Source organism: Lithobates pipiens, unplaced genomic scaffold (genome assembly GCF_037356315.1).
Source record: "Lithobates pipiens isolate NorthernLeopardFrog02 unplaced genomic scaffold, aLitPip1_a1.2 Scaffold_3, whole genome shotgun sequence".
Lineage (NCBI taxonomy): Eukaryota > Metazoa > Chordata > Amphibia > Anura > Ranidae > Lithobates > Lithobates pipiens.
In genome coordinates, this window is record NW_027507790.1 from 203,021,980 (window position 1) to 203,042,437 (window position 20,458).

At 42.0% G+C, this 20,458-nt stretch overlaps 1 protein-coding gene across 4 annotated transcripts in view; it reads left to right on the forward strand.

Annotated features, from left to right (window-relative positions):
- Window positions 1–20,458, forward strand: part of IL6ST (interleukin 6 cytokine family signal transducer) — a 104,182-nt gene that overhangs the window by 43,134 nt on the left and 40,590 nt on the right. The window contains exons 3-8 of one of the 4 annotated variants that reach the window (XM_077462704.1): window positions 2,270–2,584; window positions 6,856–6,976; window positions 9,398–9,535; window positions 11,309–11,475; window positions 14,376–14,533; window positions 18,508–18,667. In XM_077462704.1, the coding sequence (XP_077318830.1) occupies window positions 2,270–2,584; window positions 6,856–6,976; window positions 9,398–9,535; window positions 11,309–11,475; window positions 14,376–14,533; window positions 18,508–18,667 (1,059 nt within the window). The remainder of the gene's footprint in view (window positions 1–2,269; window positions 2,585–6,855; window positions 6,977–9,397; window positions 9,536–11,308; window positions 11,476–14,375; window positions 14,534–18,507; window positions 18,668–20,458) is intronic. The other 3 variants (XM_077462705.1, XM_077462707.1, XM_077462706.1) reach the window with 3 other exon arrangements.

Sequence of the window (20,458 nt, forward strand, 5' to 3'; positions counted from 1 at the left end):
CCCTGCCTCTCTGGGAGAGTGGGGAATCCTAGTCTCATGTGTAAGCTCCATGTCTGATATTCCTGGAGCTTACACCAGATTAATTCCTTTCTCCTCCTTTTCAGGTGGAGGTTTTTAGATCTGACAATTGACCACTTGGGTCCGAGCACTTTATCTGGGCGTAGGTCAACACTCTGCTCCTGAAGGCACAAAATATTTACCTAGGACAGTGATGGCGAAACCTTGGCACTCCAGATGTTTTGGGACTACATATCCCATGATGTTCAACTACACTGCAGAGTGCATGAGCATCATGGGAAACGTAGTTCCAAAACATCTGGGGTGCCAAGGTTCTCCATCACTGACCTAGAGACACAGTGCAGCAGCGGGGGAGCTTAAATTAGCTAGGGGGTTTCCTGACAAGACCACCTGTAACCTTGATCTGAAATAGGGGACCACCCATGAGATGTTTTGTCCTGAGCACACCAATGCCTTAAAAGCCAGCGTAGCGAAGAGTCGCGCTCTCTGTGCTGGATAATTCTGTGTATGTAAGCATGTCAGGATTATTTATATCACAGATGGCTGAAGGAAAAGCAAGTCCAGTATCCACGATCTTTACTTGTCAAATAGAGCACTTTAGAAATATAAACTCAAGACAGGAGTGTAGATGTGAGCAGAAACCAAAGGCATTTACAGAATTGGTATATTTTGAAGGTAGAATTTTGTCTGACTTTTCTATTTTAGTATCTCATGTTTCCTTCAATAGGAACCAGTCACAACTGAGCTTGTGCAAGAATCTGAATATTCTGTTTTAACCACCTCCCATCCAGGCCAATTCTGGCGCTTCGCTCCTACATGTTAAAATCAACATTTTCTTTCTAGAAAATTACTCAGAACCCCCAAATATTAGATGTTGTTTTTAGCCACGAAAAAAGTTTCATGAATAAAAAAAACAAAACCATAAAGTTAGCCCAATTTTTTTCCTGTACAATGTAAAATCTTGCTCTGAGTAAACAGATACCCAACATGTTGCGCTTTAAAATTGCGCAAACTCTGTCAGCCTTTCCAGCCGTGTCCTTGGCTTTGTTTACTGGACATGATGTCATAACTTCACGCCCAGGCCTCCAAGGGTCTTAGAGATGACTGGGGACCATCTGTCCCTCCGAAATCTGTGGCTCACATCCGCTGGCAGTGGATTCATTCTCTGACTCGCTGATCGTCCCATCCCCTCTCCTCCCGCTGCCTGTAAGAGCGATCAAGTGGCTGAACTGCAACTATGATTGATCCGTACAATGTTGCATATTGTGTTGTCTTATGGTTACACCTTTTTGGTGGATGAATATCCTCACTTGATTGTAAAGTCTTGTGGATTTTTTTTCCTTTAAAAATATCAAACATGTTATACTTACCTGCTGTGTTGCAGTGGATTTGCACAGAGTAGCCCAGATCCTCCTCTTCTCGGGTCCTTCTATGCTCCTGACTCCTCCCTCCCCTCATGGTCAGTGCCACCACAGCAAGCAGCTTGCTATGGGGGCACCTGAGCTGAGTCACAGATCCCTGTGTCCATTCAGACACAGAACTCTTCCCCGCTCTCTCCTGATTGGCTAGCTGACAGCAGTATGAGCCAACGGTGCTGCTGCTGTTACTCAGCCAATTGGGAAGGAGAATTTCAGATGGCTCAGACATTTGTGTACATAGCTGGATGGAAAGGGGCCTCAGGTAAGCATTGGAAACAGAAAAATATAGATTGCTGTAGACTACAGTTTCTCATTATAAATGAGATAGCTGAATGGAGGTGGGAATTATTTACTTGTGCTTATTACGCTTATTACTCTTATTACTCTTGGTTTTTATTTGCCTGCCTCTCTCTTTACCTTGATTCATGAGGTGTCCGCGACCAAGAACAAGTATCAGTTACATAGTTAGTTCAACCAAAGAGGGGAAATTATTATTATTATTATTATTATTATTATTATTATTATTATTATTATTATTTTGTTTTTGTTTTTTTACAATCCTAAATGCACAATACCATACCCACAGTTGATTAAGAGAAAGGCAAACAAAAAAGCAAAGTATGAACCAATTTTCTCCAGCGGCGGAGAAAATTCCTTTCTGATCCCCCAAGAGGCAATCGGATATTCACTGGATCAGCTTTACCTCTTAATGTTAAGACCAGGAAGTTCATAAAAAGTCAGAATACTTTATCCACGTACTTGTTCCTGGTCAGTAACAATTTTTTTTTTGTAGTAGTAACTAATATTAAATTTTTTTTTTACTCTTGTTGCAGGTGGTTCCTCTGCCTCGTCCTGCACTTCTATCAGCCCCCAGATACCTTTCGCAGAAGCTTATTCCAATGTCACTGCATACTGTATATTAAATCATACCTGTTTGCTGCAAAATAACTACAATATCAAGAGTAATGAATTGTACTGGGAAGTTGACGATCGGCGCATTCAACCGAGCCAGTATACCGTCATCAACGAGACAACGTCCAGGGTGACCTACCAGCCGACCTCGATCTCAGTCAATTTGCTCTCCTGCAGTACAGATCTACATGGACAGATTAAAACGACTCTGATGGGAACATTCATCAATGTAGGCTGTAAGAGTTCTGTTGGCTTTAAATATTTTGTTAAGGTTCCCCATTCACCAGTGTATACAGTGATTCACCAAATATATATGCAGTTCTCAATACACAGCGGGAATGGCTCCAGTTCCTAGGATGCTGTTCTCCAAATCACCAGTTTGGGTAGGAGAGCCACACACCCTGAATATCTCCTATAAGAAGGGACGACAGAAGAATGTCTTGCTGCCAATATTTTTAGCTCGGTAGACGCATATAGGCGCTGGGGGTAGCGTGCTACTTGGTTCCTGTAAAGGGACAGAGCTACTCAAAAACGGGACATAAAGGCAAAGACGAGGTGCAAAGAAAACAAAGGCTTAAAGGATAAGTTCATCTTTTCCGAAAAAAATAAATGCACATTATTTTTTTTTTTACAGGTAAAAAAATGTGCATTTATTATTTTTTTGTTGCAGGAGCCTGTATAGCATTGCACCAGCGGTCTCCTGCGGACCTCTTTGTGTATCAGCTTCCTGGTACGGGGAAGCCGATACATGCTAACGGGAAGAATGAATGAACTACCACAGCGCTCACTGTGCCGTGATAGTTAATTGAAAACTGCAAGGCTGCCGAAACTTGTAGTTTTCTATTTACAGAGCACTGTAAATGAGTGACGTGGGTGGAGCCCCACTCATCCACGTGTTTTTATTTTATTTTTTGGTTGTTTTTTTTTTTTACAGCGGTGGAGAAGAACGCCGTTATCTGACACAGTGGGGATCAGGGAGATGCAGGGGCTGATGCATTCATAACATATCATGTTATACTCCGAATATGGGTGTAACATGTTATGAAAGGTGAACATATTCTTTTAAAAAGAAAAACGAACAGAAAATGTGGTAAATGCTGAGATCTCCAGCACTGATTATTACATTTGTGGTTCTGATAAACCAAATTCAACCAGACGAAAGACAGCCTAGAAACATCAGATCATTGTATCAAAATCTGGTCAGTGACTAAATCAAGCAATGGTCATATGTCTGTGTGAGAGAGAGAAAACCTCTGTATACAATCTGGCTGATCTTGGGGTCCATTCACACTATTACTGTAATACACAATGGGACTCAAATGCACCATTAAGAAAAATAAAAGGTGTTCTCTGAATGGTGTTTGTGCCAAGTGACCAACCTCCTGTGGTTACTATGCAGCAGGGCAGCCACTTGGCACAGGATCTGGAAGACGGGGGGGGGGGGGGGGTGGAGGGGTGGGATTGGATCACTGTAGTCATAGAAGTGGCTACTATAGTGATCCTCCCCTTTTCTGAGATCAGCCAGGTATTGAATATTCATACTTGCATTGATCTAAGCTAGGCCATTATAACTATGCAACGAAATAAAAAGCATATCGGGAATTCAGCTTTAAAGGGAACTTTTTTTTTTCCCCCATTTGAACAGTGAATGGTTAAAATATATACTACATAATAAAAATTTTTTTTTTTTTCTTTGTTGAGAATTGTACAGTTCGATAATGTACACGGTAATTAACAATTTGGTTAATAACTGTTGGAAAATAGTACGGGCTATTATAGTAAAGACCTCAAATGTGCAATAACAGTATGTGAGACATCTTGGATATGAGTTTGGGATCTCACTTACTGTATATTTCAGTTTTCCAAATTTGTAGGGAAAAGGAGGTGAAGAATAGAGGTATAAAGGAGGTAATAAGGAGGGGAAGTGGAGACGGAAGGAGTTGATAAAAAAAAAATGAGCGGTTCTGAATAAATTGAGGTGGGGGGGATGGAAATAGCCACTGAGGGATAGCAGGGCTTTATAATGTGTAATGTGTATGGTAAAGGGCATCTAATTCAAGAAGGTTTTTAGGAAGGATACTAATTTGGAGGATAAGTTATGAAAGAGTTTGGCCTTATAGGAGATGCTTACTTTTACTCGCAAGGGATAACTATTAACCACTTAAGGACCGCCGCATGGCAATGTACGTCATCAGAATGGCATGTACAGGCACAAGCACGTACATGTGCTTGCCTTCCAGCGGGTGGGGGGGTCCGATCGGACCCCCTCCCGCTGGATGCGCCGGTCCGTTTCACTTCAGGAGCGATCCGATCATTTATTTACTGATCACTGCATTCAGTGTCAGTTGTGACAGTAAAAAAGTGTCAGGGCAGTTAGTGTTAGGTCCAAGGTAGCCCCCTACCCCCCCCCCCAAAATAAAGGTTTAACCCCCTGATTGCCCCTAGAGTTAACCCTTTCACCCCCTTTTGCCAGTGTCACTAAGCGATCGTTTTTCTGATCGCTGCATTAGTGTCACTGGTGCCGTTGGGTAGCTAGTTATTTTTTTTAGCTTCACCGCCAGGTTTTTATAGCGCTAGGTACTCCCATATACTACCCAGTAATGGTTTTAACCCCCTGATTGCCCCTAATTAACCCTTTCACCAGCGATCACCGTATAAGTGTCACTGGTGACGCTGGTTAGCCAGTTAGTTACTTAGGTTCCCCGTCAGGTTTTTATATAGCGCCAGGGACCCCCATATACTACCTAATGAAAATTTGAACCCCCCTGATTGCCCCTAGTTAACCCTTTCACCACTGATCACCGTATAAGTGTTACGGGTGACTCTGGTTGGTTAGTTTGCTTTATATAGCATCAGGGCACCCACCATTTATTACCCAATAAAGGTTTAACTCCCTGATCACCCAGCGGGTGATATCAATTAGGTTTTAGGGTCAGGGTCTGCGTCGCCCCAGGCAGCGCTAGGTTAGTGCCAGTACCGCTAACACCCACGCGCAAAACATAAACCTCCCGTAGTGGTATAGAATCTGAACCGATCAATATCTGATCTGATCAGATCTATACTAGTGTCCCCAGCAGTTTAGGGTTCCAAAAAAACGCATTGTTAGCGGGATCAGCCCAGATACCTGCTAGCACCTGCGTTTTTGCCCCTCCGCCCAGCCCACCCAAGTGCAGTATCGATCGATCACTGTCACTTACAAAACACTAAACACATAACTGCAGCGTTCGCAGAGTCAGGCCTGATCCCTGCGATCGCTAACAGTTTTTTTTGGTAGCGTTTTATATTTAAATCCGGAAGGCGGTGCTTGGTTTTCGGGGGCTCGTACGTGGCTAGGCTCCCAAAAAGTCCCCCACATGTGGTATCCCCATACTCGGGAGAAGCAGCAGAATTTATTTTGGGGTGTAATTTCACTTATGCCCATAGCATGTGTGAGCAATATATCATTTAGTGACAACTTTGTTCAAAAAAAAAAATTGTAATATTCCTGCAACTTGTGGCAAAATATAAAATATTCCATGGACTCAACATGCCTCTCAGTAAATAGCTTGGGGTGTCTACTTTCCAAAATGGGGTCATTTGGGGGGGTTTTGTGCTATTTTGGCATTTTATGGCCTTTGAAACTGTGATAGGTAGTGAGGAGTGAAATCAAAAATTTGCACCCTTAGAAATCCTGAAGGCCGTGATTGGTTTTCGGGGTGCCGTACGCGGCTAGACTCCCAAAAAGTCCCACATATGTCGTATCCCCGTACTCAGGAGAAGCAGCAGAATATATTTTGGGGTGCAATTCCACATATAACTATGGCACGTGTGAGCAATATATCATTTAGTGACAACTTTTTGTAAACTTTTTTTTTTGTGTCGTTATTCAATCACTTGGGACAAAAAAAAATATTCAATGGGCTCAACATGCCCCTCAGCAATTTCCTTGGGGTGTCTTTCCAAAATGGGGTCATTTGGGGGGGGGGGGGGTTGGACTGCCCTGCCATTTTAGCACCTCAAGAAATGAGATCGGCAGTCATAAATTAAAAGCTGTGTAAATTCCAGAAAATGTACTCTAGTTTGTAGAAGCTATAACTTTTGCGCAAACCAATAAATATACGCTTATTGACATTTTTTTTACTAAAGACGTGGTTGAATAAATTTTGCTCTAAATGTATGACTAAAATTGAGTTTATTCGATTTTTCTTATAACAAAAAGTAGAAAATATATTTTTTTTCTCAAAATTTTCGGTCTTTTTCCATTTATATCGCAAAAAATAAAAATCGCAGAGGCAATCAAATACCATCAAAAGAAAGATCTATTTGTGGGAAGAAAGGGACGCAAATTTAGTTTGGGTACAACATTGCATGACCGCACAATTACCAGTTAAAGCAGTGCAGTGCGAAATTGTAAAAAGACCTCTGGTCCTTAGGCTGAAAATTGGTCCGGGGCTGAAGTGGTTAAAAATGTTATGTTCCTTTGCATAGAACACAGTTCTAACTGTATTTTTTTTCCTTAATATTGCAGTTCCTCCTGAAAAGCCTGAGAACCTGTCATGCATATGTTATAATCGGGAGAAGCTGACATGCACTTGGAGACCTGGGAGACCAACGATGATCCCCACCACATACATCCTAAAGCAGTTATGGTAATTTTATTTATTTTTGCACTGTCCTGACTCAGGAACATGTACAACACATTTTTTGTGTGTTTTAAAATGCAATCTTCTTTAATAGTTTTGTTTGTTTTTTGTTTTATAGCATACTATATACAACCTTTGTTTTTCAACACATTTAAAGCGGACCTCCACCCTAAAGTGGAAGGTCTGCTCATCAGAACCCTCCCCCCCCCCCCCTCCGGTGCCACAATTGGCACCTTTCAGGGGGGAGGGGGGTGCAGATACCTGTATAATCCAGGTATCTGCACCCACTTCTGGGACAAGCTAGCCGCACAGTTTCCAGGACACAGCGGGGACCAGTAGAGACGCGCAGCGTGACTCGCGCATGCGCAGTAGGGAACCGGGCAGTGAAGCCGCAACGCTTCACTTCCCAATTCCCTTACCTAGGATGGCGGCGGGGGCAGCTGAGAGACGAGCGATTGCTCGTCATCTGCTGCCGACATCGCTGGACCCTGGAACAGGTAAGTGTCCATTTATTAAAAGTCAGCAGCTGCAGTATTTGTAGCTGCTGAGGTTTAATATTTTTTTAAAGGTGCAGCTCCTCTTTAATATGAAAGACTCCCAGAGCTCTGTACGCTACTTAAAAAGGTAGCAGAGGACAGCTTGCTTTGTAGTCCCTTTTGCATAGAATGCATTAAGATAAAAAAAACCTCCTGCCTTTACAACTTCTTTAACTTCTCTTCTGCAGTGGTTATATGACCTCAAAAGTGGAGAAAATTATGATTTAATTTTTTTTTTCTTTTTTACTGCCATCATTTTTTTTGTACATGGGGTAGGGGTTTTAAAATATATGTATTGCTTCAGTTGTTTTATCTTTGGACCCCTAATGTCACTTATGGACCCCAGTGAAGCCTGTCAAACACATATTGTGCTTGATCAGCTTCTTCTCCAGTGTCTTCAACTATGTTCACCCACCATGCCTGTCCAGGGCCTGTAGGAGGGTATTGAAACCTGTGATTTATGGCGGGAGTGGGTGGGGGGGTACCTTTTTTTTTATAGGGGAGTGTCAAAGTTATCAAGTCCTCTGATTTACCTGCACTAGTCGACTTGACCACAATAAACACCTGGCTGCTGTAGCTTATATCGTTTATAAAGAGTACTAGTGGACAAGTGGTTAAAGTAATTTTTATGACTTTTTCATATTTTCTCAATGTGTGCACTTTTAGATTTTGCTTATTGCATTAAATGTAGAGATTGGTAGATTAGTCACAAGGCTGGATAGGTGAGCTATTAGTTATTCTGCTTACCAGTTGTTGAGATGTGATATTGGCCATTCAGACAATGCATTGTTTTCAGTGCGTCAGCTATCTCATAGCCCTTGTACACACGGTCGGAGAATCCGTCGGGATGTGTCCTATCGGACCGTGTTGTTGGATAATCCGACTGTGTGTGGTATGCATCGGACTGATTCCGTCGGAATATCCGTCGGACCCAATTTTCCAACTTGTTGGAAATATTTTCCGACCAACTGGTCCGATAGGACCTACTCCGATCATGTGTAGAGAATTTTGATCGGACCAAGTGCCACACATGCTCAGATCAAATTCCTACATCAAAGCTATTGGCTACTAGCCTGAACGTAGTCCCATCGTAACGAAATTACGTCATCACGTTCTGAATGATCGGATTTTTCGACAACTTAGTCCGACCGTGTGTATGCAACAGTTTCGGACAAGATCCGACGGATTTGGTTGTCGAAATCTCTGACCGTGTGTACAGGGGCTTAGGCTTGTATTGTGAGAAGAAGCAGTAAAGCAAAACTATTAGGTAGCACTGGAAAGCAAGCAGCAAAACCTGTGTATATAATCGGCAAATATTGTTCCTCCTATGTATGTATATAATTTATATCTGTAACATAAACATATATTGATAAGGATATTTGCATCAATTGCTGTCTTTTTTTACCTGTATATCTAAAATACTGATAAGAGTACACTTTTCCTTTGTTGTACTTCCATTCATTAGAATGTTTCTGTAAAAATGTAAAACCATAATTTTGAGGTGTGTGTGGGTTAGATGGATAAGGCCGCTGAAAATTCATTTTAGAGGTGGTGCAGTGACACTTACGTTTTTAGAAGCCAAAACTAAAATGTGGCACGTTAAAGGCACAAACAGTTGCATAACATCTCCGGTACAGGTGTCCGGTCACCAAGAGTTTCTGATGGTGATTGTGGAATCCAGCAAGAAGGTGTCATTCTTAGTTAGAGGTGTTCTGACACAACCGCTATGGGGGAAGTATTGCCAATGGGCTTTCTGCAGCTTTTTATACAATCCTTGTGCAGGGTTCTCCTTTACCTGTAATCAGTGTTTTCATCCTTTTCTCCAGCTTGTCTAACCTCCTTGGCTGTCTTCTCCTTTTTGTGTTTGCTTGTCTTTCCTGCACTGCAATAGGAAGGGAATGGAAGAGGACTATAGCCCTGAATTGATGCAATACAAGCTTAATAGCTACCCTGCTGCTAGGGCAAGGGGGAGAAGCTCAACTCTCTCCAAAAATGACTATCCCAAAAAACAGATACCCTCAGGGTACAGGTAAGGGGATCCCTCAGTATAAACTTTATTCTAAATGACGCCAAAAGTGAAGGAATTGCACCATGTACTGTATCTTGTATTTCTTTTGGACTCATACTTGTATACACTGCTCCCCCTTGTGGTCACACACCTCCCACTCTAACAGAATCTCACTCCTTGCATGTCATATGTTAACTGGAGAAAACAAAACAAAAGAGAAAGTGGGGTGTGCTTATGTTGGCCATGCCAACGAACAGACTCAAAACTTGTGAAGTGCTTGCCACCTGAATCTGCAAAAGATTTTAATAAAAACAGTACAAAAAAATATGGGTGCATTATTATAACCAGGGCTCGGCAAATGCCAACAATTGGATTACCATGTCTGTTGGTTATTCCCCCTTTGTGTTCAGGATTTTCTTGTTAGTTTCTGGATAGGGTGGTGAAGGGTTAGAGCCTCAGTCATTTTTTTATCACTATATATGTTTTACCATTGGGGACATTTCCAATTATCGTTATCAATTCTTATGTGGTTATGAATAAGACTCCTTTCACACCACACTGCCCATAGCGTCGGCGGTAAAACGCTGCTATTTTTAGCTGCGTTTTAGCGACGGAATTGCGCCACATTTCGGCTGCTAGCGGGGGTGCTTTTGCCCCCCGCTAGCAGCTGAGAAAGGGTTAAAACCGCCAGCAATAGCGACGTTTAGCCAGCAGTATTACAGCGCTGCCCCGTTGATTTCAATGGGGAGCAGCGGTGGATTAGCGGTAAACACACCGCTCCAAAGAAGCTGCTGGCACGACTTTTCCCTGACATTCTGCCAGCGCACCGATGTAGTGTGAAAGCCCTTTCACACTACAGACAATGGTACAGCTTTTTTAGGGCGGATTGCTATTTCTAACGCTATAGCGCCTGCAAAACACCCTGGTGTCAAAGGGGTCTAAAGGAAATGAGTACCTTCAATGAGGATATAGACCACAGTGTATGCACGCTTGCCTTATTAAAAGGTGGTGGAGCCTCTGTCAGGTTTTTTTTTTACACTTGTCCCTACATTTGTTTCTGTAATGGAAATTGAGTTTAAATCTGCCAAAAGGGCCAACCAAGACAGAAATAAAAGCCCATAATATACAGTCTGTGTGTGTATATGTATATATATATATATATATATAATATATAATTTTTTAAAGTCCTAAAAAAGCTCTGACCTTATTTATTGGTCTGGTATGGTATAGTGGATCAAATGGGTGAAGGGCTACTTTCACAACTAAGTAACTAAGCTATAAAATAACATAGGACAGTGCATAATGATGTTTTTGTATATGACAGGATACGAGTTGCAGGGAGATGGCCATTTTCCAAAAGTCACTAAAGAGCCTTGGATGTTCTCAGGGGAGATTTGTAATGTTGCAATACATTTTAGGGCCCTGCAGAAGTGGACATCGTTCCTCAAACATTCTGGTATTGTTTATTAAGTTATAGAGACGTATCCACTTGGTCATAAAAAGTCAGAATAGTGACCTCTACCACCACAGTGACGACTCCGTCAGTCCCGTGTGTTCCACCATCTGTAGTAATAAACAGCTGTCTGAGGTTCTAAGCCTTCCCCACTCTAACTATAAATCTAAAGACAAATGCAGCGACTGGAGTTGTGCTTCAAGAAACAATGACTTGAGTGCTGATTCTCACTGCTTCACCTAGGTTATGTTGATCCATGATTATAAAAAAAAAGAGCTTATTCAGTAAGGCAATGCAGTACCCTGTAACATTTTCTTTTCTATTTTTTTTTTTTCCTTTAGGAAAGGAGAAAAAGAAGAACGGCCTGGGTGTAAATCAAACAATGACACTTGCACATTGTACAATGCAGATTTTCAGTTGTTTATTGATACCACATTCCAGGTGGTAGCCACAAATGGTCTTGGGACGGCTGAATCCGATGAACTTAGACTCGATATTATTAACATTTGTAAATATTATTTTTTCTTTACCCGCTAACTGCTTTTTTTATTTATTTTTTGTTCTTAGTGACATCTTGAACTGCCCAATTGTTGCATTCTGAAGCAAGCAATTTTGAATGATAGTGTTTGTGTTTTTATCTTATAAACTGGCCATACATGGATCAAAATTCATCCAGTTCAGCAGGGAACAGACAAATTTTGATCCATGTATGGGCATTGTGATTGTATGGAAGTTGATTTAAAAATTTACTTCTACACAGCCACTTGTTTCGATACTCCCTTCCCAATCAGTGCAGCAGGCTATAGCCTGCAATGCTGACCAGTATATTTTGACAGCGGGACCCTTGCTCAACGGGGAAGATACCCCATTCCACATTGAGTGTATAGATTGGAGAAACTAGTCAATTTTTTTTTTTTTTTTCCTTTTAACCTGTTGGGGGCTGCCTTATACTACAAATGCCACACAAATGACTCATATGTAGCACCCTGATGTTTAGGCAGGGTTGCTATTAAATTTATTTGCCAAGTGATGGGTGCATTGACCAATTGTTAGGTCAATTGATTTCACCCTAATTCTGGAATTCCTGCACTTCTCTTCTGTCACTAGATGGACGGGTATCTGGTGACATATAAGATGAGGGCATTGCAAGAACAGATTAGGGATGAATGGGGTGTCTCAGCCAATGGCAGGGATTTTCTTGGATCCCTTGACCTGCTGGGAGAACCTATTTATTTGGGTGGAGTCAGGTGATCGGGGTTCTGTGCCACCTGGGTGGACGTGTGTTGTATTGCCCCGGCTGCTAGGCCAGAAACCTAAGGCCTATCCTGAGGGCCTTTTGACTGCTAGGCGATCTGAGGGCCCATCCAGAAATAGTGCAGGGTTGGGACTGTGGTCTTGTAGTCCAACAAGAAGTAATGGGTCCACCGGCTGGGGAACCGGTTGGAGGTAGTGGGGAAGCTGTCACCACTAAGGGACCATCCACCTTGTTTCCGGAGACCACTGTGAATAAGCTGAGGCCAGTACCAGAGCAGAATTTTCGCTAACCGGGGACGATGAAGAAGTGGGAAAGCATCAGCAAGTGCCAAGTCAGGGACCCAGCAGGACAGCCGTGATGACGCTTGTGAATATGTGACCATATAATATGTGGGCCATAATTTCAGACGATTTTATGCCGTAGTGCATAGATTGTTTCATTAAAAAAATACCTCTGATCATAAAATACATCAAATAATACTTTGTCATTGTAAATGCCCCGAGCATAATGAATTTGTGAGTTGCAGTAGTGGGGCTACCCCTTTACGGGTTAAATGCTTGTTTAGGTTTAAGGGGCCTCAGCTTCTCAGGCAGCTAGCACTCTAATCTTCCCTATGCTCTGGTAGTGGACTGTTCCTTGGCATCCTCCTGTGCAATGCAGGGCTATGGACACTGCAATGTATTTGAAGACAACCAAGCACCTTCATCTGCTGAAGTACAGGGTGGAAGAGGCTTGGGGATCTTTCCAACAGCCTGGAGGGAGCCTGTGGGAGTGGAGGGTCAGGTAATTAAAACTGCTTTATGGGGCCCCCTAGACTTAAACTATCATTTTACCTTTACAGAGGGACATTTTCCCCTTTCCCTGGGGTTTAGCTGTTCATATTCTTTATGACAGGTGCAATGTAAGTGATTATCCAAGTAAATTATAAAACGAATAAAAAAACAAAACAAAAATGTCCACGCTAGACCACACAATTAGTAAATATGTGAAAAACTGCTACTGTACAATTGTGATACAAATTTGTGCAATTAAAAAAAGAAGAAAGAAGCAGCATTAAAATAATGACAAACAATGTTATATTAAACATGTGGGTCTATAACAGTCCAAATGTGAATAAATCTTCTCTTGTGACCTTGATTAAACATAAATGCAAAATACAATCACTTCTTGAATTGTGATAACCAATATATGGATGGCATAGGCAGATTGTGCAGGCACCCAAACTCTAAAGCAACGCCAACACCATATAACTCCTGTAGTAGAGACCTCTTGCCAAATGAGATGGCCCATAAAGGTATAATTGGTCAAATGTATCTCCAATGGTTCCCAGTGCAGGGACAAGCATCACACATCCGCTTGTGAAGCTAAACGCCAAAGAACAAAATATACTCCCTTCATGAAAGTACACTAAAACTCAAGCATTTTATTTAACAAAAAAGATGCAATAGTAATATGGTACAGTCACACTTGATAAACTGTGTGAAATCACTGCGTCACACTGAAGCAGTAGCAGGCTGATGGTGTAACGAAAAAACCTGGCTACGACCGGTAATAGTGTGATGTCATCAGGTACAAGTCCTGACCCTGCTACAACCGGCAATAAGGCTCAATGTCATCACGTACAAGCCGCGACCTGGCTACGACCAGACTGCGGCTTGTACATGACCTCACACACTATTGCCGTTCGTAACCAGCATGTTTGTGTTTTTTTTGTTTTGTTTTTTTTAGTTTTTTGCAAAACCATCAGCCTGCTACTGCTTTGGGGCGAGGCGTGATTTCACTTTTATTTATTTGTACAGTGCGGGTTCAATTTTTATAGACCATGGTTTGTCAACAGATTTCCTGTATCTCCTCTGCTTCTGCTACCATTTCCACAAGGTTTACATGCTAGAAGCATGGACAGGACATGCAGGTTGAGTACTATATTCGGAGTCTGAGATAGTCTTCTAACCACCTACTTCCATCACGGCCTCCCTGTAGAATGGTTTTGATATACTGGTGGGCCCTACTTTAGAAAGTGGTAACAGACCAGTCTCTATTGTATAATTATTTCATATCTTTTTGTAAATTTTTTAACTTATTTTTTTTTGCACTGTTTTAACGGTATTGTATCTTCTGTTTTTTATTTTATTTTTTTCTTATTTTGTTTGTAGTGAAGCCCAATCCCCCAGAAATTGAAAAGGTGGTTTCCTTGTCTCAGTTACAGAAGGCTCTGAAGATTGAGTGGAAGAATCCCTTAACGACGGAATCTTTATTCCCTTTCAAATACAACCTCAGATACCGGAAGAAAGACAGCACAGAGTGGGAGCAGGTAACTCTACTGATATGTTTTAAGTGTTCCGATACACTGATCATCGTTAGCCTCACAGGTTTTTGGAAACAGAAGTTCTATTTCTCTGTCTACAGCTTGTTGGGAGCTGTAGTTCAGCATATGGAGGATTGTGCACTACTTTTATCTGTGGATGGAGCATTTTTTTTTTTTTTTTTTTATAAATTCTCTACCTTACTTTTTTTTTTTTTTTTTTAATAAAAATCTTCATTTATGACATCAGAACACCTTGTTCACACAGCTTAACCACTTAAGGACTGCCGCACATACATATACTGAAACAGGGTGGTCCTTTAGCACAAAATCACATACCTGTACATGATTTCTTATTCCAGGTCGTGGGGCGTGTGCGCCACTGGAGACCTGCTGTGATTGGACACAGCCAGAGCCAGTCAGCAGGTCCAGCGAACCTGATGTCTGCTGGGAAACCGGCGATCATTCAGAGAGACAGAGCAGCGATAAACAAGGCAAATCGCCATTCTGCTAGTAAGGAAGATAGAGATCTTGTGTTTCTGCTAAGCAGGAACACGGATCTCTGTTTTCCTACAGTGCATCCATCCCCTACACACATAGTACGAAAGCACTCCCAGGGAAGACATTTAACCCTTTGATCACCCCTGATGTTAACCCCTTCCCTGCCAGTGTCAGTACAGTGACAGTGCATTCTTTGTTTTAGCAATGATCACTGTATTGGTGTCACTTAGTGTCAGGTTTGTCTGCCTCAATGTCACAGTCCCACTAAATATCACTGATCGCTGCCATTACTAGTAAAAAGTATTTAAAAAAAAAATAAACTCCATAAAGCTATCCCATAGTTTGTAGGTGAAACAAACTATGGGATAGCTTAAAAAATAAAAATTTAACTCCATAAAGCTATCCCATATTAAAGGTGAAACATGTTGCAAATGTGCCCCCCCCCCCCCCTTTTCTTGCAGCAACAACCATTACACTTTAAATCGGTGCAGCTGTGTATAAATGAACTACAAGTCCCAACTTCCACCACAGCAGACAGACTTGTAATTCTCGATGGAGCATAACTGCAGTGATTTCTATACTCAGTCATTGTCCTTTCCTCCAGCTTTTCAACTGAAATCTGTATCTCCATTATAAACAGAGAGAAAAAGTTTGCAGGAACCTGACATTGCATCCATAACTCACTCATTGCAAAAGCAAGGCTCCTGCGAAAGAAAAAAAAATTGGAAATTTTTCCAGCACATTATATGTACATTTATTTTTTTTCTTCATTCTTTATTTTAATACCAGAAACCAATACAGGATTTTGAGGTAGCTTAATGAACAAAGACAAACCATAGATCATTATAACAAGATAGATTGTTAGGGGAGTAAGAAATATACATACACATTCATACACATACATCATACACATCTGGCATTGAAGGTTATGATGGCATCAGGGAACTCTCATAGCCATCAATCGAATATCGGTGGATGGTTCCAACAGTAATTAGGAGGATCACTGAGGCGATAAACCTCCATCGTCCACATTTTCAAAAAAAGCAGAGCATACTGAAAAGAGGGGAAAAAAAGGGGACGTTTATTCCTGTGAGGCATCCACAAGTCTCAGTCCCAATCCCTAAAAAGGCAATATTAATCTTAGGGGGGAGCTAATCTTCAATAAAGGCATGTCAATACTATGAAGATAGGGTGAAGTCTACCTGGTAAAGCCATACTGTCCTGAATTTTTCACTTTTATAACCATGATGGGTTTAAACACCACTCTGTTCTCTATGTATTCTCAATTGGACAAAGTTTTCTGGTTTAATCAGTACCGTTCTTGTACCCATAGACATGGTTCCTCATAGTCTCATTTTTAACTATCTAAAAGGCTTAATTTTAGTATGTAAATGGATAAAAAACTGGGTTCAGTTTTGGGGCCATTACTTTTTACATTGCTTATAAAGCATTTAGACAAGCATAAGGGGATTAAAAGTACTATTTTGTGTTGAAGATAACACAGTGCTATGTAGTAGCTTAGGCCAGTCATACACTGTTTGAATCTCAGCTGGTTCAGCAGGAACCGGATGAGATTCAAGCCATTAATGGGCAGGCTAAGTGTACCAAGTTCAGAAATTTTTAACTTGGGTACAACCGACCTGCAAGTATGGCAAACGGCTGCTATAACCGCTAGTGATAATCACTGTTTCCTCCCGGCAGAGATGTCTTCCCTCGTCTGTCTCAGCCAGGAGAAGACAATTGTTGATTCTCCTGTCAACACGGTGTATGGCCTGTATGGTCCTTGCAAAAATGTCTCTAACTTGCAAGCTGACCTCAATGCACTTATTAGGAAGATACTATACAATGCCATTCTACTGTGAGCAAGATACTGTGCTTAGGGTCTTTGTCCTGTTGAAAGATAAACCTTCGCCCCAGCCTGTGGTCCAGAGCACTCTGGTGCAGGTTTTCATCAAGGCTGTCTCTGTACGTTGCTGGATTCACCTTTCCCTCAATCCTGACTAGTCTCCCAGTTCCTGCCACTGAAAAAACATCCCCACAGCATGATGCTGCCACCACCATGCTTCACTGTTGGCCAGGTGATGTGCAGTGCCTAGTTTCCTCCAGACATGACGCATGCCATTCAGGCCAAAGAGTTCCACCTTTTTTTCATCAGACCAGAGAATTTTGTTTCTCACGGTCTGAGAATGAGGTGCCTTTTGGCAAATTCCAGACTGGCTGTCATGTGCCTTTTACAGAGGAGTGGCTTCTGTCTGGCCACTCTACCGTACAGGCCTGATTGGTGGAGTGCTGCAGAGATGGTTGTTCTGGATGGTTCTTCTCTCTCCACAGAGAAATGCTGGAGATCTGTCAGTGACCATTTTGGTTCTTGGTCACCTCCCTGACTGCGGCCCTTCTCCCCGATCGCTTAGTTTGCCCAGGTGGCCCATTCTAGGTAGAGTCCTGGTGGTTCCAAACTTCTTCCATTTACAAATGGAGTCCACTGTGCTCGTTGGGACCTTCATTGCTGCAGAAATTTTTCTGTACCCTTCCCCAGATCTGTGCCTCAATTCAATCCTGTCCTGGAGATCTACAGACAATTCCTTGCACTTCATGTCTTGGTTTGTGCTCTGACATGCACTGTTTAGACTCTTTTCACAATGAGGCATTCTTCAGGCGTTTTTAGCGCTAAAAATAGCGCCTATATAGCACCTGAAAACCAACTCCCATGTCTCCCCAGTGTGCAAACCCGAGTGTTTTTACACTAGGATGGTGCGCTTGCAGGACATTAGAAAGTCCTACAAGCAGCATCTTTGGGGCGGTTTGGGAGGAGCACTGTACACAGCGCTCCTAAACCGCCCCTGCCCATTGAAATAAAGGGGCAGTGATTCAGAAGCGTCGCAACACGGGCAAATTTAACCCTTTCTTCGGCTGCTAGCGGGTGTTAAAGGCACCCCGCTAGCGGCCGAAAAGTGTCGCTTGAACAGCAGTTAAGCTCCACTAAAGCTAGTGGCGCTTTCACACTGGGTGCAGACGGCATCAGTGGTAAAGGGGGTCTAACTGTGGGACCTTATATAGACAGGTGTGTGCCTTTTCCAAATCATGTCCAGTCAACTGAATTTGCCACAGGTGGACTCCAGTCAAGTTTTAGAAATGTCTCAAAGATGATCAGTGGAAACAGAATGCACCTGAGCTCAGTTTTGAATGTCATGGCAAAGGCTGTGAATACTTATGTACTGCTTTCACATTGTCATTATGGGGTATTGGTTGTAGAATTTTGAGGAAAGTAATTTAATCCATTTTGGAATAAGGCTGTAACATAACAAAATGTGGAAAAAGTGAAGTGCTGTTACTTTCCAGATGCACTGTAGGCTCAAGTGAAGGGGATAAGTGCAATGACATTTTGCAGCAGATTTGAAAACTAAATTAAACTTTGTTCACAAAGATCATGAATGAGTTAACAATAAATATGATTTTGTCGTTTTTTTTTTGTTTTTTTTTAGGTACCTCCAAATGATATTGATAAAACACGTAATTCATATACACTGCAAGATCTGCAACCTTATACAAAATATATCCTTTCCCTGCGCTGTAAGCTGCAGAACAATAAAGGATACTGGAGTGATTGGAGTAAGGAGTATGAAGCCATGACCCCAGAGTCTGGTATGCTAAAATAAGTTTTTAAGTATGCATATTATAGGGATTTTGTGCTGGTAGATGTATCTTTTATACTTTTTAACCTCTAAAGCAGGGGTGCCCAACCTTTTGAAGTGTGAGGGCCACTTACGCGATTTGGTAACTGGTCGCACGCTACAATGAGTGAAGCGAGTGGTGGCTGGTCTGTGTCCACGCTGCATATGCAGAGCGGGCACGGACACAGCCGTTCTACTCTATGGGCCCTCCAATCATCCCAGATAGAAGGGGACAGATCCCATTCTGTTTTTTTAGTGGATTGGATTGGAGGTAGGCAGGTGTACATAGACACGTCTGTTAACATCTGCTGGTCCATAGAGGTGAATAGAGGGTCCGCCTGAAAAGTGAACGGGCACGCCCGATCATGTGAAAGGGGCCTAAGGTTTTCACACCGATGCGCTGTGATTTACCCACACCATGGGTGCAGCACAGTGCACCTGTGGTTTTTCTGCAGGTTAGCGCCACTCTGCCATAGCGTTCTATTATATCCTGCATTCAAGTGTTTTAGTGCACATTCAGATGCACCAAACCCGCAGGTAATAACAGAAGTCTATGCCTCGGAGCAGGTAACCCGCAGGTCCACTGCAACTGTGGATTGGTTTACTAGTGCACAGAACTGATATGCCCATTGCTATATGATTTTAATTAAAAGCTGACCTCAATCTTCACTTCAGGAATCCTACAGGTATGGCTGGCTGTTGTTGTCCCAGGCAGATTGCATTTGGTATCACTCCCCCTGTGACAGGAGCCGGCGCTATACAGGAAGCAACAGCTCCAGTCTTTATTGCAGCCGCATGCTTCCTCTGCCGCCAGCTCGAGTCTCAGTACTGACGCTCTGGGATGGCTGGTTGGTAACCCGCAAACTGGACTTGCTGACCTGCCATCCCAAAAGGGGATGTCGCAGGCCACAGACCAGTAGGTGGACACACCTGCTCTAAATAAAAAAAAAAAATAAAAAAAAAAATGTTGGGATTAAACTATACAGCTTATGTAAAAAGATGAGACTTCCAACTTAAAATATATTCCTTTTTCTAATGAGTGGAAAGCGGGTGTCACCTTTGCTTCTACATGTAAATAAGTAAAAAATTCCAATCATTTTCTATAACAAATAGTAAATCAGTTAAGCTGGTGTGACATGCAGCTTTTGTACAGTTTATGAAAAAATTGAGCTCCTTGCTCTTTACAGATTAAAATAGAACCCTCAAGATAAACAATTACCAGTGGAAATGACCTTTCTTGGTCTGTGTGAAAGAATGGTTGAATCCGACTAAAGTTTTTTATTTACATGTATTTGTCTACTTTGGCTATTTTAATTTAAAATTACCTTTTATAGGATGTAGTAGGAAAGTGTGTACAGAAGCTGACTCTTAAAGGATATCTAAACCCAAGAATAAAAATGTATTACATTGATGATTACTGTTCCTTGGATGTGGTGGCAGCATATTTTTAGGATAGACAAAGAAAAGAAAAACCCACCGCTCCATGTCAATCCACCCAAAAAACTGCTTCTTCTCCAGGCAATAGGAGTCCCAGGTGCAGGCTGATTGCACAAACCAAATGGATGGGAAATGGAAAAACTCTGGACAGCCGCACTCCAGATTGCGTAAAAAGTGAATTGTGCCTTTATGAGTTATGAGTAAGCGCAAATTTTAGCGTGAAACGCGTCAACATTTTTTGTTCTGTTTTTCTCCTTTGTTGCTGTGATTTGTGTGATGTGAAGTTTTACTTGAAAAAAATAAAGGCACAATTCACTTTTTACTC